Raw genomic sequence first — 26,276 nt, forward strand, 5'->3', positions numbered from 1 at the left:
TAATTTAAATCCAATAGATTAGTGGGCTTTTCTAATAATGCTTTTGTTACAACACATAGAATTGATTGAAATTTTGCGCCAATAACTATATAGCCCCAAATTCGCTTGATTCTTCAGTCATAATTTACAAGAACTGAAGAATAAACTAGCCCCTTTTCCCGCCACATACCTATCAACAAAAACATTGTACAAAATGGAGCAGGAGGAAAACTAGAACCAAGCAGCAGCACTTTGTCAAGGGCTAAACTTCAAATCAGATATGCATTTGGGCAAAGTAAACCCTTCGAAACATGGAGGATCATGTACAACTAGCCTTGGGCAACTTCCAGAACTTCCTCAGGCTCTTCGCATTCTGTTGCTGAGATCAAGGAAGCTGACTGAATCTTTCCAGCATGATCAAGCCGCATCAAAATAACACCCCTGACAAAATTTCAACAAACAACAGTCATTAAAAAGCAACAACACTCTAGTAGGTATCAAATTAATGATATGAAATTAGTACGTTTTAAATTTAAAACAATTCGAATGAAAAGTTTGGCAGCCTCATTGTAAAGCTTCCATATGATGTCAACAGAAAAAGATAATAAATTGTAAAGCTTCTTTTTTTCAACTCTCCTGTTTTTTACAGCCATAATAGTTCAGCAATCAGTAACCACGGAATATGCAAATAGAACACAAATTTACCTTGCAAATCGAGATTGTATTGAAATATCCCGAACCTTAATTCTGTTCACTGTACCACTTTGGCTTACGAGAACCACTTGTTCATCACTTTCACCATCCTCTGGTAGACAATGATATTTCACAATAAAAAAAGTTAATAGCATAGCAATAACAGTAGCAAAATTAGTACTTCTAATCATCAAAACTGTAACCAAAGATGTCAATGTTGAACTAAGAGTATTAAGAAAATACCTGCTAATGAGAACCCAACCACAAAAACAGCAGCCAAGCGATCCTCAGCAGAGAACTGAATACACAGGCAAAATATACAATAAGCTTCAAATGAAAAGAATAGTTTATGATTGTCAAGGGACATTTCTGTGATAGGAATAAAATACCTTGTATCCTATCAAACCAATTCGATTCAAAGATGACATTCGGAAACTGCTTAAAGGAACCCGCTTTCCATAGCCACTCTCTGAAACAAACAACAACCATGGGCCATTTTGGCTCTTCCCACTGCAGGCAGACAGTAAAAATATGCTAAGGACATATGACAAACTACTCCCATCAGAAAGTCTAAACACTTATCTGTCCGAGCATTTGGGGTCATATTCAAGAGATAAAAAAAGACTAAAGGAAGATGTGATCTCTTTTAATTATAACCATCAAACATATATAAACCAAACGCTTTAGAAGATGGAGAAATATACATATATGCTTGAGTTAGAAAAACACAATCAGAGGAATAATATTTATATATACAGAAACAGTGAAAAAATACAGTTTACACAACAAGCATAATTAAACTATTTCAATTTACAAAGGTACAATAAACCTATGAGATTTGGAAAGTGAAATAATAAGTTATATTTAAGATATTATTCCTAACACTCCCCCTGATTCTAGAGGGTAGAGATCAAAAGCTTTGCTGAGCAAATCTGCCACTTGATCATTTGAGCTAACAAAGGATGAGCTAATTTCTTTAAAAGCAATAATCTTGCCGGTGTTCTCAACAGCAGATTGCGGAAAATGGAAGCAAGCAAAAAATCAGTAGTGGAAAGTGGTGGAGAATCGTGGGCAAATATCAGAAGTCGCGTAATGGTTGAAAAAAATCAATCATACACACACATTATAAATTTGAGCTTATGCAAATTGTCAAAAAGCCACATAAATAGTTTTATATTATATTTTCAGCAAGCCCCCTCACATGGGCTTGAAGCGTGGACATGCACATGCCCACCTACCATGTAATGAAATTCAACTTTCTTTTAGAAGAATTGAGGGCGACAAGGATCGAACTCTAGACCACTTAGTCATAGTGCCTCTGATACCATGTCAAACAACCAATTATCCCAAAAGCTTAAGTTGTTGGGTAAAGGCCACATAAATGGTTTAATATTATATTTCTAGCACAAATAAAAATAAGTTGGCATAAAAAGTGGTGAAATAATATCAACTCAAAAGTTCAAAACAAAATACTGAAAATAACACTAAAAAAATTGCACACATCAGTTCGTATCATTCTTTTGTCCTGGAAGACTATTTTCATCTAGGGTCAATCTTTGAACCAACAACATGAGGATTTGACGATTCTTATTTGCCATAATGTAAATAACAATAATATTTAAGATATATTATTTCCAACAAGGACAAAATAACAATAATAACAACAACTGAACAAATAGATTTCCTCCTTATTATAATAAAATATATAATAATATGCCTATATAAGCTAACGTGAACCCTCAAAACACAAAAGTCATTTCAAAACTAAGAATTTCTATTATAATTTCAATATGTTTTAACCTTCAAAGGAACTCCAAGTTTGAGAAATTTAGTATGCAAAATTAAAGCTATATTATATTGCACAGTGCCTAAAAACAGGTTGACATATCATTTCAGACACATACCTACAAACAGTAATTATTATTTATTACTTATAAGCAGGTCGGAACATATTCCTAAGGAATCATAAATCTAAGCATTGTTCACAATTAGATCATATCTGAATTCAGACTATGGCAATATTAAATTTAGTCTGGTATATTTTAACAGTTATTAATCACTACCAAGACAAGCATACAGGATCTCATCATTATTACTTGTTTCCAGGAGATTTTGATAAGGATTCCAAGTTGTTCCACATGGCTGCTGGTATAATGTCCATACTTGCCATCCTATCCCCTTCCCTGAGTCTCATTGCCACAGCCCCCCTCGTATTTCTTCCGAGTGTGCGAATCTGAGATCAAATCAAGACAAATTAATGTCAAATAAATTTCACAATAACATACTATAGCAACAAACTATTTCACAATTTCAGCAATGAAAACTACTTTAGCAGATTATTTTGTGAGTCTTCGTGGACACAATACATAAGAATAGCCTGTTTGAGAGGCTTTCAAATGACATGATTAATTCATAGAAAGAACATGAGTTTCGACACGAGTAATTTATGACTACGTCATTAAGAAGCTCATTAAATAAAAGACTACATGTAGTACCAAAGTAAGGGTACAATTGTCATTGTTGTAGTAATAGTTTTAGTAGAAATGAAGATAAAAAGGTCATTGTCACAGCCATTCAAAGCTTCTGACTGCATTACATGTTTTTTTATGCCCCCGTCTTGCTGTTTCATTTTCCATGACTTAATTTTCAATAGCTACACCATTTTCAACAGTTATTCCAGAGAGATGACACAATACAAATAAAATTCGATGCATCTATTTTCAATGAATTCTTCATAATATTAGTTATTTAAGCCAGCCGTATCCAAATGTTACAGAATTCGAAATTTAAAATTTAACTAAAATATAGAGAACAGCAACTTACCTTACTGCATAGGCTCAATATGACCATTCCATTGTGGGAAGCCATGGCCACAAAGTCATCATTTGTGCAAAGATGGACCCATTTCAGCTCATCACCAGGAACCTTTCAAGTTAAATATATGAATGAATAATCATACACAAAGATTTTGACCACTAATCTAGTGGTAGGACAATATAATGAAGAAATAGCAATCTATACAGAGAACTCAAAACAAGAGAACAAACCAACTGAATAGCAATGATTCCGGTCGATCTGATTGATGAAAATGAATTCAAGGATACTCTCTTGATATAACCTTGCATTGTAAGCATCACCAAAAACTGATCTTCAGCAAACTCACTCACAGGAATAATGGATGTTATTCTTTCACCATCAGATAAAGATAAGATCTGGTCAAATGTAGAAAAAGAACAAAAAAATTGTTAATTTAAACCACTCGTGTCTCAGGTGCTCAGTTCAAGGGTTTATCTTAAAAAAATGCAGAGCTTAATAGGAAATACAGCAATAACAAAACCTATCATGAATTACATTTAACGATAGATCATTTATCTCTAAATCTTCTAATGATTTATCTCTAAATCTTTTAATTATTTGACCTATAGCAATAACAAAACCGTTGATATATGGTTGTATGGTTATAAAGTGAAGATTAACTCCCCTCACCTTTCGGTACACGCTCACCCCTTTAACTATCTTTAGTATCCCACCTTTTGCCCAATCCTTTTTCTCGTGCATGCATACCAGTATATTATGCCAGTATGCCCAGTTTTCTGGCATGTGTGTGTGTGGTGAGAGAGAGAGAGAGAGAGAGAGAGAGAGAGAGGACAAAGAATTACCTGAATAAGTGGAGTACCAGCCGCAGTCCGGCTACATTCAGGAATTTTATAAGCACGAGCTGAGTATACTGTTCCCTTATCACTGAAAATTAAGGTTTGCAAGCCATGTCATATTAAAAATTAACAAAATAAGCTGTACCGCAATGACTTTGAAGGATACCCTTCTCCCAGTTTTCTTCTGCATCAAAAGGTTCAAAACTTTGAAAAGGCAGAAATTATTTTACCTTAGGAAATGGAACAAAAACAAACCTGAAATAAAGGACATGATCGTGTGCACGACAAACAAGAAAATCAGACATTGAATCATTCACTTTTAGTTTGCCCACTGATTTGCCAATTGTTCCACGGTTTTGAAGGTTAAAAGTGTTTGGCTTCATACGCTTCACATAACCTTTTTCACTAAGTGCCTTAGAGTAAAGGTCACCATCATAAACACTAATCGTTTAGTGACATATAGGTAAAGTAAGGGAAGTGTAGAAATAAGATTTATACCCTACTGCCACATACCAATATAATTTCATCATTTGGAATAACATCAATGTCTTCTAGTTGACCATTATCTGTGTCCTCCAACATTGAACGCCTTGGATCGGCAAACTTATTTTTCAGCTCAATTGCTTCTTGTTCTATGACCTAAAAATATGAGACATTAAAATAGTCATCCCAGCAAATAAATTATTTTTTTGAGCCATCTTAATAGCCTCTCCACTGGCTCATGAGTCGCCGAAAAAAATATCTAGAAAGAGAAAGAATACAGTTGATCAGGTCTCCCATAAAGTTTTGCTTTTTTGGTATTATTCCTACAAGGTATTGCAATCAAACCTAAAAACTTTCACTTGCAGGTTGTTACGAATTTTAAAGAATTTTTTAAGCAATGTTAGTAGTCTCGTTAACCATGTGCATTACTCCACATGGTTAGTGTTGGAAACTATATGAACAGTGACTACTTTCATTGTATAGGAAGAAACAAATCATGTAATTGCTGTAATTAGCACCCCCCTTGTATTTATCACTGTACTACTCACAACAGTATCACACTGATCTAACTAGACTTATTGAGCTAACTGAACAGTCACCCAGTAACCAACCAAAATTTTTAAAAAGCTGATTCAGAAAGAAATGAATAAGAGGAAGGGACTCAAAATGAAACTATACCTCCAGTATGTTACTCCTGCTGGACAATAATTCTTCTAACTTGGAAATTTGTTCCATCAAAGATTTGCTTTCAGCCAGAAAGTTCCCGCTCTGCATAGCATGAAGCTTATAATTCTAGCTATGGTCTCATCACATGTGATTTCATAGAACTTACAGTAAAGAAAAACAATTATTCAAGTCTAGTTATAAGCATGATTCTTATGCACCTCACGACGGGTCAGTCTTCTTAGGCTGATGTCCATAAGAGCTTCAGCTTGTTTTTCAGAGAGACTGAACTCTGCAAATGAATAATAGACACCCACATCAAACAGCTAAAAGATACAGAATATCGAGCCATGATTAAATGGATTTCATTTCAATAACAAGTTGAACTTCACAAAAGATAGAGATACAAAATAAAAGTTTCCAACTAAGCATCAGCATCTAGAAAAGCGGCCTCTTCTTATCACATGTCTTGAAATACATATTTCAAGAAAATATTTTTATACAAAGGAAAATCAATAAACAAGTTCAAAATATGGAGCTTACCATTGCGTAACCCAGCTGTTGCAATTGAGTTACTTGACGCCTCACGTATTATGTGAATCACCCGATCCAGATTGTCAAACCCAATAAGAATACCCTGAGTTTGTACAGAAAATATACTTACAGACAAGAAGCCCATGAAAAAATAAATGTAGCTTCAATAATTAGTCTCATTCAATCTTCAAGTAAGCAATAGATTTTCGAAATCTATTACTTTTGATGGATGAGACTGCAAAAGAAAAGATAAAATATATTCCAAGAGAGAAATGGGAAACATACATGTGTAACACAACACACATGCAACAAATTAGAGAGAGTAAAACAGAGAAGAAATTGAATCTGAATCTGAATGCTTTCTGTTGTAGACGGCAGAAACGAATTAAAAGCTAAAAGTAAAGAGCAGGAGAATTTATATTTTACAAGGTTTGGCCAATTGATTCCTACTTCCTCAAAACTGGCTATATATTTTTTTAAACCTTAAGTAACAGAATTACATAGGGTGTTTATATATGACCCTAAGCTTATCCGCTTCAGTCAATAGATACCTCAATGTTTGATCAACATATGGGGCGCCCAGCTGAGGACGCTACATGGGAAGATGTGTTTGCCATCCGTAATTTCAGTCATGAGGACAACATTGTTTCCCAAAGAGGGGGGGGGGGGTAATGAGACACTTGAATTACATAAGGGTGTGGGGGAATACCACTGGAAAAGCAGGTTCATCAGGAAGTTAAAGTGCGGAAAGTAAATTCCAGAAGAAAGAGAAAATACCACGTGGCCCTGGATAGGGAGAGGAGTTAGTGAAGATGCATGGGTAATGCATGTGGGACCCATGAACAGCAAAGGGAGCGGGAAGGTAGTTATAGGCGTAAGAAGGGAAGCATGAGAGGCATGAACGACAATCAGAAGTCACTTGGCTCTAGTCTTGGGCAAGGGAGTGCAATATTTTCTGGTGGTTCCATTTCTATTTTCATTTTCCACTATTCATGATTGAAACTCTGTTATTCTGAATTTCTGTGTTAGAGAAACTCAGAATAGTGAAAAGTGTTTATCATTGATTATGAAAAGTTGAGGATACAAGAGTTTGATTACAGCTTATATAGAACTCTATAGCTTGCTCAACAAGCTTAACAAGAACTCTAACAGATTCAGTTAGCCAGCTAAGCATAACCACCTAGCCTAACTGAAATGCCAACTCAGCATAACAAACCTAGTGCTGGCTGATAGTACAGTCAGCAATGCTAACGTGTAACTCTATACACACTCATACAGTGTTCCCTAATATCCTCCCTCAAACTCAAGGTGGGTGAGAAACTAGTTTCTCACACACATTGAGTTTGCTTCTAAGAAGCTCAAAGCGAGTAGGAGAGAGAGCCTTGGCGAAGATATCAGCAAGCTGATCAATAGAGGGCACATGTTGCACATGAAGAGAGTTATTGAGGACTTTTTCCCTGACAAAGAAGATGTCTAGCTCCATATGCTTGGTGCGGGTGTGCAACACAGGATTGTGAGTTAAGGCCACAGCTCCCATATTATCACAGTAAATTCTGGGAGTAGAAAATGGAACATGCAGCTCATGGAGTAAGGACTGAATCCAAAGCAACTCTGCAGATGTATTAGCCAGACTCCTATACTCTGCCTCAGTACTAGATCGAGCTACAAGAGTTTGCTTCTTGGATGACCATGAAACTAAGTTGGGACCAAAGAAAATACAAGAGCCTGAAGTGGACCTCCTATCATCAGGATCTGATCCCCAATCAGCATCACAAAAGGCCTCCAAAGACACGAGAAGAGAGTGAACAAGGCCTGATATGTAAACCATGATGAATAGTCCCTTTAAGATACCTTAGAATCCTTTTTACTGCCTTCCAATGTTCCTCCAGAGGTTGACTAAGGAACTGACAAACTTTGTTAACTGAGTAGCTAATTTCTGGCCTAGTCAAGGTAGCATACTGCAATGCCCCTACTATAGATCTGTAAAGTGTTGGATTAGCAAAATAATCAGCACCAAACTTGCTCAGTTTTGCACCACCAACCATAGGTGTTGAAATACCCTTAGCATCAGCCATTTCTGCCCTTTCCAATAGATCACCAATGTACTTAGACTGAGTCAAGAGAAGAGATCTATCCTGAAGATGTTGGACTTGGACCCCAAGAAAATAATCCAACTTGCCTAATTGCTTTAAAGCAAATTCTGAATCAAGTTGAGTAACAATTTTCTGAACCAATGGAAGAGAATTTCCAGTGATAGAAAACTCCATTATCCTGTGCAAACTTGCTAACACTCACAAGATTTTTGGTTATATCAGGTACTAACAGCAAGTTTTTAAGAGTAAGAGTGGTTTGTGTGTGATAAGGAGAAGGAAAAGAGGCAGAACCAACAGACTTTATAGCTAAACCTTTACCATTTCCCATCAGGATTTGATCACTGCCAGCCACGGATACACTATCTGAAACTGCAGAGGCATCATGAGTGACATGATGTGTTGCTCCTGAGTCTGGAAACCAAGTGCCAAGGTTAGAAGCAGAAGATGCTGGTCCTGTGAGCAACGCCTGTGGTGCCCGAGGATTTGGAGCAGAAGCACGAGGAAACATGCCAAAGGGAAGAGAGCCAGGTGCAGTGGGATACATCATAGCACTTGAAGGATAGGTAAAACCAGCTCCAAATCCTGCTCCAGTAAACGGAACTCCAAATTGTGCAGGGGAACCAAACTGAGACATGCCTCTGAAAGGAGAGTAACCAAACTGTGGTAGCATTCCAAAATTAGGATTGAAGCCAAGAAGTGAGGCTAAAGCAACCTGTGGTTGAACACCACTGTGTGAAGACGAAGCAGAGGTAGAAGAACCACCACGATGATAACAGATGCTTGCGTCATGGCCATACTTGTGGCAGATCTGACATTGAACGGAGCGATCACCGCCACGTCCACCACGATTGGAGCAGCCACCACGTCCACCATAGTTATTGTAACCACCACGATCACCGCCATAACCGCGTGAGTCACCGGAGCGATTGCGATCATCAGATCTGGACGAGTCAACGCTACTAGCAGCGTAGTTGACCTCTGAGTACACCGGCGATGGAGGCGCAACTGTCGTCGCAGGCGGTGCAGTAGGTGTGGCCGGCGGTGGCGCAACCGGAGGCGCCAGCGATGGCGCAGTCGTATGAGCGAGAAACGCCGCTGGAGAAGACGCTTGCATCTGACGCACACGCGTGCGTTCCAAACGCGCTTCATGCGCAATGATCATCGCTTCAACCTGCGAGATCGAGCAAGGTTGATCGCGATTGTAAACAATCGTCATCAGCGAACTATAATCATCTGGCAAACCATCAAAGATCGCTTCCAAATGCTCGCGATACGAGATCGGATCACCAATCGTGACAAGAGCGTTCACGATCGACTTGATGCGCTTGAGAAAATCAGATGAACTCTTCGATCCTTTGGTAATGGTTCGCAATTCAGATCGAAGCTGTGTTGATTGCGCAATCGTCTGAGCCTGGAAGAAATCAAGCACAGCTTGCCACACTTCCCATGACTGCTTGCAATTCACCACCGTTGGAAGCACAGAAGGCGAGAGTGAAGAGAGAAGCCACGTGAACAACGCTGAATCCTGATGCTCCCAAATCTGGTATGCAGGATTCTCGACTGCATTCTCACGATCTTGCTCATTGAGAAACCTCGGTGGAATCTCTGGATGAACAAGATAACTCTGTAACCGATGCGTACGAACAATGCCTTCAACGTGTTGCTTCCAGGAGAGAAAATTGGAATCATCAAGCTTCAGCGTGAGCTTGTGAACCAACGTAGAAGAACTCAACTGTGATGGAGCAACAGCAACTGGAACTGGCATAGGAATTGCAGAAGAATGATCTGCATGAACTTCATCAGCCATGATGATGATGAAGAAGAAAGAAAAATCAGAGAAGGATCTCAAGGATCGTAGAAGGCTCTTGATACCATGTTAGAGAAACTCAGAATAGTGAAAAGTGTTTATCATTGATTATGAAAAGTTGAGGATACAAGAGTTTGATTACAGCTTATATAGAACTCTATAGCTTGCTCAACAAGCTTAACAAGAACTCTAACAGATTCAGTTAGCCAGCTAAGCATAACCACCTAGCCTAACTGAAATGCCAACTCAGCATAACAAACCTAGTGCTGACTGATAGTACAGTCAGCAATGCTAACGTGTAACTCTATACACACTCATACAGTGTTCCCTAATATTCTGGTAGTAAATTACTTATTCTGAGTTGGTCTTAATCATATTCGTACAAACAAAGATGACTTTACCTCCTACACTGCAGAAGGGGAAGGAAAAGAACTAATCTATCTTAAGATTATTCGACTGCTGCAACAATGGGACTTGAATGAAATATTCTGATTGGTTATACTATCAAACAAAGTACAATATATATATACACAAAAGTAATCTTATAAGTTTAAAGATAGGACTCACCTAAAATAAGGAAAGAGGGAAATAATCTATGTAACCTAATTAAGGTAATAAAGATAAAATATACTATTAGAATTTGGGAGGCCTCAACCACAAAAGCTAGCTCAAGAGTTGAGGATTGCCTTCCCATATATAAGGGCTATCTTGGCAATATCTCTAGTCAATGAGGGACTTCTCAACATAAACAAAATAGATTTACTCCCTATTCCCCATTTGGAAGAGCTTATTTGAGTTTATCTGATAGCATAAGCGCTTACGCCAGTGTTTTGGAGAGCTTATGCAAACAGCTTATGACCTACCATTAGCTGTTTTGAGCTTATTTTCATAAGCTACTCAGGATAGCTTATGAAAAAGAGTTTATGCTTATATATAGCTTATTTTCAATTTATTTCAATAAAAATTTTATAATAGCTTATGAATAAGCGCTTATGACCATAAGCGCTTTATTAAGTTGTTTTCACATATCTCAAAAATGGGAAAGGGCAAAAGTTCTTCTCAAGATCACATCTAGCAAGATTTAGGCTTTAAATGAGGTATTTCATGTACCTACTATATGTGATTAGTAATATTATTCCTACAAGATATTGGTCATTGAGTCCGAGAAGACAATGATTCATGGTTCATCGGTTCAATTGTGGCCGAAGTACTAGTGATAATTTGACATTTTCAACATTATTTGATAAATAAGTAATAAAGAAGCAAAATCATAAGAAGTCATGTCAAGTAACATAAAATAAAACATGAGACAAATATAATGATCCATGGGCCATAGTAGCCAAGCATTGAGCCTTTTTTTTACAAAAATATATTTTGCAAGTAATTTGAATAATATTAAAAGAAATAAAACAATTCAAACTGATTCGCATCACAACTTCTCCACTAATTCAACAGTTGCCAAGTTAAACCAATAAGTGTGGTTATTAACCATTGATTATAATAACCAGTGATGAGATCCTAAGTTTTCTAATATTTGCACATGACAATACCAAGTACCAACATATGCAAATAGACCTTAAAATGTGTGACACACCTCAACAATATGTCTCCTTTCTTGTGCTTTTGATAGCTTAAATCTCGCACGTCTCTCAATAACAGAGCATCTGAAGTCTAAGAATTCCTGGAACAATTATGCCCAAAAAAATAAAAAAATTAGCATACTAACTTAAAAGACAAAGACATTACCTAATGCACAGTTGACTAACACAAGAAAAATAAATAAAAAAAGGAATTACATGATGCAATGCCATATAAGATGCTAGGAACATTAGAGTGGGTCCCAGCAGAAATAGAGAGCATTTTCAAGGAGTCAGATATTGACTATAGTTTCCAAATATAAAACTTTTGTCTGGTTAAGGTGAAATTATTACTTTCTACATCCTGTTTAGAAAGACAAACAAGCCATTTATATTATGATGTTGGGGAGTTTGGACAAGGAAAAGGCTGCAAGAACCGATGGTTACATGATCTCTTCTATAAAAATTGCTAGAACTATGCTAAGATAAATCATGAAAGGTTTTTGCTAAGTTTAATTGCAATGGGTAAATGTGTTTAGTATGAAATCTACATCCATGATGTCCTTGGTTGCTAAGGAAGTCAGGACAGACCATTTAAAGGGAAGGCATTGAGACCAGTAAGTGTGGTTATTTTTTTGAAATTCAATAAGTGTGGTTACCCGTGCCTATAAGCTTATTACCAATGTTCTTTCAGCTAGACCTAATGATGTCCTACCTAAGAAATCTTTGTCCAGTGAAGTTTTTTAATGCAGGTAAATAGATTCTAGATGCTGCTCCAAAAGCTAATGAACCATGGAATAATGTGGCTATCTGGGATTGACAATATAGGAGTAATCCCAAATGTAATATAATTCTGAATTAGTATTACCTATATCGGAAGGCAAGAGAAATAATTCTTCATTCAAAATAACAATAAAAGATATGGGACGAACACAGTAGAGTTCTAAGTCTAGTAAGTATTCACCTGCAACAATTCCTTCAACCCCGTTTGTTTAGGTTGTCCATTAAGAATACTACAAAGAAATCAAGCAAAAAGATATGTTCAAATCAAGATGTGAAGTATAGATAAAGCATAATATTTCAAATAAGACATAACCAAGTAGAGAGAAACAATAAGCAGGCAAAAAATCTTATAGAAGCTGGATCATAAAACATGAAGAAGCCATGTGTATTTGATTTGATATACACAAACTTCCAGTCTCAGTAAGAAGAAAATTACGAATGCATTTTTAATTGAAACAAAAAAATATAGAGCCAAGGGCTTTGAGAGGCTTAATCTCTCAATCTCAATTCTCTCTCCCAATACCCATTTGCTCTGATTTCCTTATACACTTCTCAGTTGGTATAGTGCCGTTTTCAACGGCCACGAAAACGGCCACGGTGATATGGCATGAAAGCTTCGCAGCAAGTCATTCTACAGCCATGGCATGGGGGGGTTCAAAAAGTGACCTATGGAAACCATTATTTACAGGCGGTCACCATGATCAAGGCCAACCTAGAACCATAAACAACCTAAAAAAGGAGGAGACAGGTAAACAAAACCTAAATTAAGCCATATAGACAAGTTTTGAAGCCATCACTGGAAAATCATTGCACGAGGCCCATTTCTATGCACATCTCTACCATCTACTCATGTCAAACTCAGCAAGACATTCTCTTCCATCTCACATCAAACTCATATGCTAGCACATCACCTCCACCATCTTCAACAATCTTCCATCTCGGATGAATGAAACATATCCCGTGAACTGCAGTTTTCTTAGGTGACTGAAACTTTAACCCCTTCGTTTTCTATTCCTACTTTAGAGTATGTATTAATCTATTTTCTAAGTCTATCAATTCCTTTCTCCTCCTCTTGTTTTGTCCTCTATATCTCTCTATTCTTATGTTCATCTCCTTCTATTTCTTTTTTTGTTCTATCCAACTAATTTCTCTTAGCTCTGACTTGTGTGTCAGTTATGTGATTCTCCTCTTTGTTCAATGGTTCTATCAATGAAATATCTAAGAAGCTTAAGTTGCTGGATAAAGACACATGAACAATTTATATTTTTTATATTATATTCCAAAAACAACCCCTCAGAGGAGCCTTTTGGGTTTGAAATGTGGACAGTGGACACTGTAAACTTACCTACTGAAAGTTGAATTCAACTTTTGATTAGACTGATGGGGGTGGCAAAGATTGAACTCTAAACCACTTGGTCATAAATGAATAGAAATTAGAAACCAACTACCCCATAAAGCTTAAACTATTGGGTAAGACATATGAATGGTTTTATATTATATTTCTAACTAGCTCTTTGAAGAAGAAGAAATTAATTTTAAGGAATACGAGTGAAAAGAGGAAAAGGTGCCTCACTAGATGAAAAGGAAGATAAATGTGATGGAGTAGAGGAGAAATATCATGTTTTCAATTTAATTGTGTCTTGTTTTCTATCAATTGTTTGTTGCTAAAGTATGATGGTTACTTATGCTACAAGGCTTATGATATTATCCTTTTTAAGTTTCTCAATTATGATCATTTTCGTGAGTTTCTATTAGAATTTGAGAAGCCTAACTCTACCCGAAAAGCTAGCTCAAGAATTGAAGATTGTCTTCCCAGTTTTAAGCACTTCAGTAGCCATATGTCTAGCCAATGTGGGACCTAACACACCCCCCCATGGCTAGGACATATGAAGCATGAAGGTCAATGATCATTTCCAATTTCCATATCCCTATCCATCATGGGATATCTTCGGAGGACGATTCAGGTGACCCATGAATTAATCTAGGAAGAAACAATATTAGAAATTGAGAGGCGGGCCTAACTCTTACCCCAATGTGGGACATAACAGTTTCATTCATTAGATGTTTAGTTTACCAATTTTGACATATGTTCTTAATTTCTTTTATTTATAGTCGCCATGCTTCCACCATAAGCTTCAACACTATCCACTGTTATTAACATTTGCCTCTAACCGTTTTCCTGCTTCCCTCGTCATGAATGCCAGTTGTTAACCCTACAATCCATGCTTGCCATGCCTATTTGAGATTCTGATTCCTTTTAGAAGATCTTATTCGAGATTATCTTATAGCAAATGTGTTTATGCAAGTGTTTGCCATAGCTTATGTAAATAGTTTAGTTTTGTGCTTATTTTCATAAGCTGTTCAGATTAGTTTATGAATAACAGCTTATGCATACATATAACCTATTTTCATCTTATTTCAATTAGTTTCTCAAAGTAGCTTATGAATAAGCACTAATGCCATAAGCACTTAAGTAAGCCATGTACAACAAACGCAACCTATATCTGTGAATCATTTTCCAAGTGACCACCTTAGTTATAGCAGGAATAACAGGATGACTAGGAAAAATTTATAGAAAACAATTCCAGGATATCAAGAAAAATACCAATTAATTATCAAAATTGCCATCAAAAGGTAGAATCAGCGATCAGAACATCAGCATTTATATTGGCTATTTTGAAACAATCGAGTAAACCACAACCAACTTACCCCACCATGTTACAACTAAATGTTGACTGTAGAGACGTTAAGCGATAAAGATTATTCAGCACAATTAATGGGTCTGATCCCCGCTTCAGCTGCAAAGTGGACGAAATTATTCATCATCTGGAGCTTCACACTCTTTTTCTTTTGCTTTGTATGTGTCCAACGAAAAAGACAATGTAAGAATTCAGGGCGAAAAAATATAATTTATTTTACCTCAATGACTATACGCATTCCAGAACGATCACTCTCATCCCGAATATCACTTATCCCATCTAAACTCTGGGGAAAAAAACAATAAAAAAATAGGTTACAAAATTTACAACCTAGCTGCCGGTTAAACAAAGGTTTAACATACCCCCCCCCCCCCCAAAAAAAACAAAAAAGGCAACATTCATAAAACTTGAGATCAAAGTGTGCTAAGTTTGCATATGTATTCAAAAGTTATATATGAGTATTAAATAAAGATTTAACTATGTTTCCTGTCTCTGCATTGGCTATAGATCCTTTTTGTTTTGTTGTTTTACTTTCCAGTCCCTGAGATGACCAATACCAAATCAAAAGCAATTTTGAGGACTATTTTTTTGATAAATTTCAGTCCTTAAAGTTTAATTTTTCTTTTGATATTGGTTGTCAGGGACTGAAACATGGCTATTTCAAAAATACAGGGAAAGAAGTCGAGCAAAAAACAAACAAGGACTAAAACCAATAATTTGAAATATTGAAGGGAACCAAAAACATATTTAAGCCTAAAAAAAAATAAGCTTTCTACTAGTCCAAATATATGTGTGGATAATCCAATAAAAAAATATCCAAGCGACCTAATCATGTTCCCATACTCAAGCCAAAACCACCAACAGGAACGTGACCTCAAATGAAGCCTTACTTCTCTAAACAAAAGTAAGAAAGAACATACAATTATCAGAAGACAGTTGCAAATTGACATTTACATCACTGTCAAAAAAGGAACATTATCGAAACATCGTAATACCTTGTTTTCTACAAGTTCAGCAATCTTCTCTACTAATGCAGCTTTGTTTGTCTGGTAAGGAATCTATTACAATCATAAAAAAGATTAGTAGTGAACTTTCTAAAGAAAATAAAGCAAGTAATTCCAATGTGAGAATCTAGAGTGCCACCTCTTTAATGATTATTGCAGTCCGTTTTGTCTTAGAATCGAGCAATTCAAACTCAGTTTTCCCTCTGACAACAACACGTCCTCGACCAGTTCGGTAGGCTTCTAGGATCCTTAAGATAAATGAGTACACATCATATCATACATCACATAATGCAATATTTTCAGAAAGAGGCACAAAGATAATGAAATAGTAAAATTTGAATCACAAAAACATTGATACAACTAACAAATAAGACAACATTTAATTATGAGGTTTAACATCAAAAACATTGATTAAAAACAAGGTCATACCAGATTCATGTTTCACACATAGTAGTCAATCCCGGATAGAGGCGCGGAGCGGCCAACCCAAAAAGTGGGATAGCGGGATAGCGCATAGTGGGATGGCCGCTATTTTGATTTTTCATATATAATTTTATATAATTAATAGTATAATAGTATATACATATAATAACTAAAAAATGATAAATATTAACAGATGAGATGATAGAGAAGAGAGGAGGAGGATGACATGCTGGAAGAGGAGAGAACCGAATGGTAACAAAATGAATTGATTGAGAATAGAGAATTAAAGAGGAAAAGAAAGGAAAGAAAAATAGAGGAATAGAAAAATAAATAAAAACAGAGCAGAACAGAGGCCCAAGGGAAACAGGGGCAGTGGTCGCCGGAGATAGGCTGAAAGTCACCGCACAGAATTCGCCGGAAGTTGGACGGTGCTTGTCAGAGGTCGGGAGGTGGCCATGGGTGCTGATCGAAGGTGGCTGAAGGAGATCGCACAGTGGCCATGGGTTCTGGTCGCAGAAGAAGATGAATAGTGAGCGAAATCCCAAAAAATGCCCTCAAAGTTTAACCTAATTATAAAATTTCAAGGGCAATTTAGGTTTTTCCACAACTTTACCTTATCTTCTTCTTGTGGCGCCGCGATCTGGTGCGACAAGGCCGCGATCTGGTGCGATCTGGCCACGATTTGCGGTGCGACGGCGTTTCGCGACGCGATGGCTTCAGAATCGCTGCGAGCGAACGCGATGCGACGCGAGCGCCGCGATTTGCCGCAATCGATAACTATGGTTTCACAAGTTTCTATACCAAAAGTAGCCATATTTTCTTCAAGGCTCATTTTACTTTATATCTAGAACTCTCATTATCTAGTATGTAATCAACAATTATCAATTTAAAGAGTGCAAGAGATGACAGTGCAAAGTGCAAACAACTTATGATGCAAAACATCAGCAATTCATATGCATTATGCAATGACCAAAATATAGTCCATGTCTAATTATGATGGCACTGATACGCAATTCATAATTAAATTGCAACCTTCAAATACAAAGGAATGTTTTATGCAGAATTTAAAAGGGTAAAATATAATGACACGATACAAATTGTCAGCCAATACTATGAAAAAATGTAAAAATATTTATACAAAAGGGATACTCTGAAAAACATGATAAGCTCACCCAAGATTTCCCATAATCACCCCTCCTGTTGGAAAATCAGGTCCCGGCATGTATTCAAGCATTTCTTGCAGCTACAACCAAAACAAATTACAAAATTTAATGAGAGGAAAGAAGGCGAAAATATTAAGATTACAAAACACAATAGTAAATCAAAAAATATCAGGACTCTTGTTTTATTTCTTGAGAACTGTTTAACTTACCAACTCCAAACTATGTATACCCAATAAAATAATGCATAATAGCACATACACAAAAATTAATTAAATTTAAAAGCTTAATAATCTAATTTAAGCTGGCCTTAAGCATAGAAGCTGTTGGATAATATGAAAAATTCTGATACTCGGTTTCTATATATATATATATATATATATATATATATATATATATATTACTGTAACTACATAGTAAAGCCTCCATTTCAAACATATGGACTTCAACACTTATCATTGTTTTTCTCTTATTAAAATGATAACAAAGCAAAAAAGGGCAACTAATCCATCTGAACTCAATGGATCTATTGCCAACCAGTGAATTTATTTTCTCAAGAAACAGCATTTCAACTCAGATTCCCAGCCTCCCTTTGCCAACTTGTCTTTCAAGCAGTCTGCAACTAAACCATGGACTGCTTCCTGCAGCGTCTGACAACTTTTTTCAGCAAGCTATCCGACCAGCAACCTTACCATCTGCCTCATCTCCAGCAGTTCGACCATCTCCCAAAATCTCAAGCCAAACCACCTTTCCAAGTACTCCCACATGCCAAATTGAGTTTCTGGATATCTGGCCTCGATTTGAACAGCCATGTAACCTAATACTTGTGTCATATGTATGAATAGTTCAGAATCAGAACTACACATCTGTTCTTATACTGACAATCAGCTAGTTTCTAGTGGAATAGGTTTTGTGGTGTTTGGGAAGAAAAATTGGTTTGTCCTAATAGACTTTCGAGACCATATAAGGTTTGGAAGATGAAAAGAGGCAATGACTCGATGAAACAGTGTTTCTTTTTATGTTCTGCAGCACATCTGCTTGTATCTTCGTATATCTCTTCTTTCCTAATGGATATTACTTTTTTATGTTAGAGAAAGAGACAAGATTTGGAACTCACAGTAGCTTCTGGATTATGTATCAACACACGAAGCACATCCACTAATTCCCCGAGATTATGAGGAGGGATATTAGTAGCCATCCCAACCTGATGAAGATAAAAAAAATAGGCAGTTCAACGTAAGGAGATGCATCAATTGCTAACAAATAAATATCAGGAGTATTTTCAAATATGGAAAAAGGGACTCATAATCACCGCAATCCCAGAAGCACCATTTAACAATAAGATTGGAAGACGAGCAGGTAGAACTGATGGTTCTTTCTGTGAATTATCAAAATTTGGAACAAAATCAACCTGCATCCATGAACAAATATAATGCACCACTAGTTATTGACGATAAATTAAATTATAGAAATAGTAAATCACCAGACAAAGAACAGGAGTGACTAACTGTATCTAGCTCTAGATCTGCCAACAACACTGCTTCAGCCAATTCCTGCATATTCAGAACAACAACCAAATACAGTTCTTCAAAATGTCTCCCAAAGTGTCAAATAAATTCAAACATGAAAGACAACAAAAGCAAATTAAATTGTAGTTATCTGATATGATTCAGTTATGCTTCAGTTACATTGTAGTTAGAGATGGATCACAGTTGGTTAGAGTTTGTCACAGCCTGTAAGATTCTGCTAGAAGCTTCTCCAAGCATATAAATAATAGATACTAGCATTCTGTAATAGTTTTAGATCTCAGAATAAAATTAAGTTTTCAGAATAAGAATCTCTCAGCTCAGTACTTGATAAAACTTAATGTTGATCCCTTTAGAAAAAACCTTAATAATAATTAAATTAGTTTTAAAAGCGCACACCCAGTGATCTCAGCAAAACCATTAAAACAATATTGACTTATCATTGAGTTTTATTGAGCATTAGGTTCTTAAGTCATGGTCTTTAATAACACCCTCAAAAGAAAGAAACATGACCTGTCAAAGAAGAAAACTTGAATCATAACCATTTGTTAACAACAGAGCTTCAGATAAGACACCCTAAACATGCATATCAAGTTCAAGCAACACAAATTAACAAAGCAACAGTCAACTGAATTACTGAAACTCTAGAACTGAACATGAAGATTTATTAAGCCAAATAATTCAATTTTCCTTGAACTTTATTGTTAGGTTTAATTCTACAATGCTCAATTTTAACCATTTCTTTAGCATATCATGATGCACTTTCTTGAGACCACACCAAAACCATCTGTCTGCAGATCTTTAAGTAAATGGAGTAAATATCAATATTTTGAAAGCAGAATCATTTTAACAACTGAGAACTATCTTTTAAGTATATATCAATCATGAATATCTAAAATTTACATGCTATTCAAATTTGATTTTCCTTCTCACACATAGGAAAAAGAAACAGATCTCGTGAATATAAAATTTCATGTATGGCATCTTAAATGTTAGATATTTTTAAAATTGCTTGCAATTAACGAACATGGATAATAATCAAAGATAACTGTCTGTTTACTAACAACAGAACCCTGGCATGATTTGAGCATAGCCTACTTGGCTACCAGTTATTAACAAGCCCATACAACTGATTGAAGAATATTGTATTACACATTTTGTTATAAAATGAAGGTAACATAATAAGACATATAGAGATTAGATTCAGAGAGGCAAGTAGATTTTGAACACATACTTCCAGTCTGGACTCTGTGTAACGCATGGCAGCAGCAGGATCAGCATCAATTGACCCAAAATTTCCATGACCTTGGATCAAAGGATAGCGCAACGAAAAATCCTGAAAAATATTGAAGCAGGCATAATTATGACAGCAAAACATAAAGTGAGTCTATGAGAATCCACAAAATTTATCACTTCATTTGGGAATGTCACTTCTAATGTTCATCAATGAGTTAATCAATGGTTAAGGTTAACTCATTTATCTCTCTCACACACCTATAAACCCAGTAACCCGGAGTCCTATTTTAGACATTACATGAGCCGGTGAGCCAGTGTTCGTGTCATGTCCATTATCCATGTATGTTCTTGTGAATCATAGCTTCAATCTAACTAAAAAAAACAAGGACATGGAAAAATAATTTGACCGTGGGATTGGGATCTAATCCATCCCACTTTTTCTGTGAGTCCATAAATTAAAAAACACAGAACTATAACTCTACCAGGAAGTGCAATCATAATTAAGGCACGACCTTTCAGCCCATGGTACACAACAAAATCAGCACCAGTGCTTTGATGCAAGTAACACATTAATTATGGCATTTTGCACTGCCAATTTTGTTAGACTTAGGTAGTTATGAATCTGCTGTCTTCTTTTAGCATCCTTCAATCGCTTGGAGTATCTGGAGTTGATTGAAAGATTTTAGTCTTCCCTTATAAATTAGGGAACTTGATCAAATTTTAGGGTTTGAAAGAAAGAGAATAATTGTGCGGCAACATGTCATTGTTACGTAATTTGGTGCATTTAACTAGAAAAAGAATGGAAGACTTCACAAAATTTAAATATTTTTCACAACTATTTTGCAACAGAATGGTTCATTTTCATAGAAAAGGTTTAGTAGATCCCTTTCAATGAATGTTACTCAAGGTAACTTAAAGCTCTATTTTCTCAACAATGAAGCTTCCTCTCTTAACTTCATTTCTTCCTTCCCAAGAGATATTTTCTGCTTCATTCATTAATGAGTTTGTTGGTATATCAAAACAAACAAAAAATTATATGAAAGAAGTTTAATTAGAAGAAAAGAAAGGGTTAAACATGGCCTAATTGGACAGATTTCACATTTATTTTCCTTTATGGGCATAACCTTATAATTTGTAAATCACACTGCGGTTAATTTTCAGCAAATATTATTCAGAAACTGCTTCTTTCAACTTTGTCCTCGAGCTCCTAAGATGGGATTCCGCTGTCACAGCCTTCATAGTTGATCATTTTTGTGGTCCTAGACTTCATTGCAGGACCCTCAATGGGCCATGTCTTAGCCTTTACCAAAGGACAAGCAATTCTTCAAAAGCCTAATTAAAAACTCAAGCCGTTTAAAGCTAGATCACCACTTTGGTAGATCGGCCAAGTATAAACGTCACCAAATCAAGACCACCAACCACCTCAGCAGCCTCTAACCGGCCAATCACATAACAGTTATAGTGAAAATCTGCCTCCTATGCATCCATGAACAATTAATCTTGCTGGAAACCAATGCAGGGTTTTCATGCCACTACTACTTCAACAAGGGCGACACCCCTTTCTGCAACTTCCAGTGTCGGTGCCTTGACTCTAGAGAACGTGCAACAAATGGTAATATTTGCCCTTTCTGCCCTGAGCATCCAGGGTAAGTCCAATGACATCTCTCGCACTTGGTTTGTTGATTCTGCGGCCTTCAATCACATGTCTAGTTCCTCTGAACATTTACACAATTTCACCCTTATCATGGGACCCAAAACATAAAGATTGTTGATCGTAATACTCTTTTTGTTTCTGTCGTTGGAGACTTCAATTCTTCCTTTCAAGATGTATTCGTGTCCCATGGACTTGTTTCAAAATTAAATCCAGATGGACAATTGGTGGATAACAAATTTAATGTTAACTTCTCGTGTGCATGTTGTTCTAAGCAGGATCAAACATCAGGACAGTGATCGCGAGGAGGCCTAAAGTAGGAAGATTGTTCGCACTCCAGTTTTTTCTTCCTAGTCTTTGGCTTGTAATTGTGTCCCAAATACGGATAAGGATTGCAATAGAAAGTTAGATCATCCAAATTCCATTGTTTGGTCTCGTTTGTTGAAAAATGGATTGTTGGGCAATAAAAATGTCATCTCATCTCTAATTCCTCATGTGATTATTCAATGTGTAAACATCCTGAAAGCAAAGCCTTACCTTTTCCCTCTCATGCTCACCATGCTGCCAAATGTTTTGATATTGTTCAGAGTGATGTTTGAGGCATGTCTTTTGTTTTATCTCATGCCCAACATAAATACTTTGACTTTTATTGATGACTATAGCCGATTAACTTGGATATATTTTCCCGCTTTAAAGATGAGGTTTTCTCCAAGTTTAACAAATTCTTGGCATTGTTGAGAACCAGTTTCACACAAGTATTAAGATCTTGCGTACTAACTGGAGGTGAGTATGTTTCTCATGCCTTTGAGGATTACTACAAATTATGAATGATACAAATAATTATGATCTATTTTGGATCATTCGTCGTAGATAACTACAAACTGTCAAAATAATTTACTAATTTAGATAAGTAATTATTATTTGGACAGATTGGTTTATTTTGAAAAAATAAATGCTTTTTTGGCAACTTTCTCTGAGTACCATAGAAAGGATACTACAAAAAAATAATCATTGACCCAAAATATAAATTAAGTTGAAGTACAAATAATACAAAGCAAAATTTCTAATATTTTACCTGAGCCATCCGCACCAAGGAATCATACACAGCAGAGTCTCCATGAGGGTGGAATTTTCCCAATACCTACAATAATAGCATCACATAGTAGCAAATCATACAATAAAAAGAACAATAGGTGGTATGCTGTCCAAACTCCAAACATATTTCTAGACAAATGTATTGAGTGCCTCGTTCATATCAATTCAGAATTTAACATCTATGGCTAGATATTAACCTCTCCAACAACTCTTGCACATTTCTTGAATGATTTTTTTGAAGAGAGACCGAGCTCATGCATTGCAAATCTGCATTTAGAATATTAGCTTGCTTAGCAATCACATCTTAAGTTTGGTTTGAGAGAAGGAATAATAGGAGGAAAATCTAAAATTTTGAAATCTAACCCCTATATAAATTAAAGGGCAAGTTAAAGAAGGAAAATCTCAAACGGAAAATTTTACAAATTCCCAGTGACCCTCAAACAATCAGATGGAAAAGATTCCAAAAATCTAAAATAAAAAATATTTTAATTCACAAATTCCTAAAATTCCTCAAAGCAGAAAATATAGATGCTAAAAAGAAAAGGAAAAATAGTTGGAAAATATTCTGAAATTATTTAAACTTCCCTCAGTTAAGATAAATTAGAAAAAAAATCAAAGAAAAACCTGTAGTGAAAAATTAAAAATTACCAGTTACCCTCAAACAAAATAGTAGAAAGCATTTAAAGACAACAAAACAATTCAGTTCAGAAATTTCTAAAATTCCTCGAAGCTGAAAAATCCCAAATGCAGGTAAACATAAAAAGTTTGGTTTCAGAGAAATATAAATAGGAAAAAAATGAAATCCGCCTCACCCTCCTTATAGGCAAATGATTTTCAAAAAGGGGCTTCTTCCATGCCACTGGATTTTAGATGGCATCGGTGCCATCGTTACCTGGTTTGCAAGTTGCCAGCCGTTTTAAGTTTTTTTAGTTCTAATGTTTGATTATTTATTGTTTCTTTTACTCTGCCTACACTTTACGTTAGAGGTCATAATTTTTGTCTTTTAGTGTCTTAGAGATGGCAACGAAGAAACCCCTTTTACGGAAAAGAAAAATCATCAAACAGAAAATTTTCAAAATTTCCAGTGACCCTACAATATAGCAGAAAATTTCCTTATTTTCATTTTAGGATTAAAACCTAGCTGAGGGACCTGTAAACCTTCTATTCAATAGGATTTTTTGCATCTACATAAGTATAAATAGTTAAATACTACTAACTAATAAACCTAAGACTAGGGAACAGAGCCAGAACCCCTCCCACTCCAACCCTCACATGTTTTTGAACTATAATTGTATAAGGGTTTAAGAAAAAACAAACATTTATCCCACAATCTAAAATCCTCCTAATTTGGTGTCAGAAAAATAAACACAACCTGGTTTTTTTTAAATAGGAAAAGAATCTAAAATTTAGAAAACTCCCTACATTGTTTGCATAATTATTCTCAAAGAAGTAAAATCATCAAATGGAAAGTTTTCAAAATTTCCAGTGACACTCAAACAATACAGAAAACAAACAAACAATTCACTTCATAAAATGACTGAAACAAACAATTTTTCACTTCTCAAATTTCTCAAATCAGAAAAATTCAAAGGCAAAAATACTAACAGAATCCTTCTGTGCACTGGCTTCAACCCGTCGCGAACGTCCGGCAGAGCACGACCGAGCAACACGGACATCGCATACGACATGTAAGCCTCCGTGGCCTCTTTGTGAAGCTCCTTCGTCAGAATCCTTCCTTCACTCCTGCCATCACCATTATTACCACTGTTGCTGTTACCGTTCACAACCGTCACGCTGCCGTTTCCGGAGGCCCGGACAGCCGTGGCGGGGCGCCGTCGGGTAGCGGAAGAGAGGAAGCGGAGCTCCGAGGAAGCGAGGCGGAGCGGAGAGGGGCGCGTGAGGGAGACGAAAGGGGAGAGTCTGAGGACTCTGAGCGCGGAGGAAAGTGCCATGGAGATGGAGGAGGAGGGTGAGTGGAGAAGATGAGGGTTGAGGGGGTTTTGGAGGGAAGAGGGTTTCATAGAGATGGCGGTGGTGCCATTTGTGAGAGTGAGATTTTTGGGGTTTTAGGGATTTTAGGGTGAGGGATAAATCAACGGCTAAAACCCTTTATGGTGTTTTCTCTCGCGCGCCAACTTGTGGATTACTCGATTCGCGTGCGACTGCGACTGACCAACATTTTGTTTTCTTTTTTTCTTGGCTTAATTGCACATTTGCTCCCTCATCTTTCACCGTTGTGCGAAATCTCTCCCTTATGTTTAAAATGAGCAGATTCTCTCCCTCATGTATTAATTTGAGAAAATATGCTCCTTCCGTTAGTTAGCCGTTTGAAAGCTAACGGAGCTTGCTATTTTCACCCCCCCCTTACTTTCTGCACCACCTACACGATTTCTGAAGAAAAAAAAATTAATTAAAAACTCAAAACCCAGAAATCTATAATCTTCATCTCTTCCTTCATGATCTTCATCTTCCTCATGGTATACAAGAAAAAAACTCAATAGATTTTTTTTGCCCCAAATTTAATCTCATACACACTTAGCCACACACACATTGACAACCACCTTTCTTCTTCCCTTCAACCAGCGCCACTCACCAGTCACCACCACAACCACCCTTCCATCTTTGATTTTCTCCTCCTTCTTCATCCTCAAATCTCTTGTTTCAATTTTCGAACCCAAAAGATTCCAAACCCAGATGAAGATGAGTATTAACAACAAGAACACAGGTTATGGGAGAGGCAGAGCAAGGAGGCGCCGACGAGCGTGGCCTGAAAGGTTACAATCACGATCTCGCAGGCGCGAAGCTCGTAGATCTCGCACTCGGAGCAGTCGCCCATCCACAAAGCCACCAGCGGAACCGCCAGGAAACCGACCCACCAGATACAGAACCCAACGCCGAGCCCTGGTCGAGCCCAAAGCATTGAGAAACTTCTCCAATCGCGGTGGGGCGGGGTTGCTGTTAATTTGTTATGGATTTGTTGGTTGTGGTGGGGTGGGGAATTGGGGGACGATGCTGGTGTTTAGGCCAGGTGCTTTTTAGGGGATATTCAAAGGATTCACCTCGTCACTACACTGCAGTGTTCAGACTTCAGACTTGAGAGCCCTTCAATCTTCTTCATCAGTTCCAATTAGCAACTCTCTCTTTTTGACTCATTTCATTTCACATGTCTCATGGTGTGCTTATCAAAAAAAATGTATCATGGTGTGTAGCTTCAAAA

At 36.7% G+C, this 26,276-nt stretch overlaps 1 protein-coding gene across 1 annotated transcript; it reads right to left on the reverse strand.

Annotated features, from left to right (window-relative positions):
- LOC130737661 (DNA gyrase subunit A, chloroplastic/mitochondrial) lies at positions 1-26,276 on the reverse strand. Its single transcript, XM_057589477.1, has 27 exons — positions 24,665-26,276; positions 23,257-23,326; positions 23,040-23,105; positions 20,312-20,413; positions 19,060-19,104; positions 18,864-18,962; positions 18,669-18,755; positions 17,564-17,634; positions 16,108-16,216; positions 15,960-16,022; positions 15,185-15,250; positions 14,975-15,063; positions 12,447-12,495; positions 11,500-11,586; positions 6,015-6,108; positions 5,693-5,763; positions 5,487-5,576; positions 4,839-4,964; positions 4,581-4,738; positions 4,332-4,413; positions 3,720-3,884; positions 3,496-3,597; positions 2,769-2,905; positions 1,062-1,182; positions 916-970; positions 685-784; positions 1-420 (listed from the first exon to the last, which is right to left on the reverse strand). The coding sequence occupies exons 1-27, from the start codon at positions 25,078-25,080 to the stop codon at positions 309-311; spliced, it is 2,832 nt and encodes a 943-aa protein (XP_057445460.1). The 5' UTR covers positions 25,081-26,276; the 3' UTR covers positions 1-308.

This window comes from Lotus japonicus, chromosome 2, assembly GCF_012489685.1.
Source record: "Lotus japonicus ecotype B-129 chromosome 2, LjGifu_v1.2".
Lineage (NCBI taxonomy): Eukaryota > Viridiplantae > Streptophyta > Magnoliopsida > Fabales > Fabaceae > Lotus > Lotus japonicus.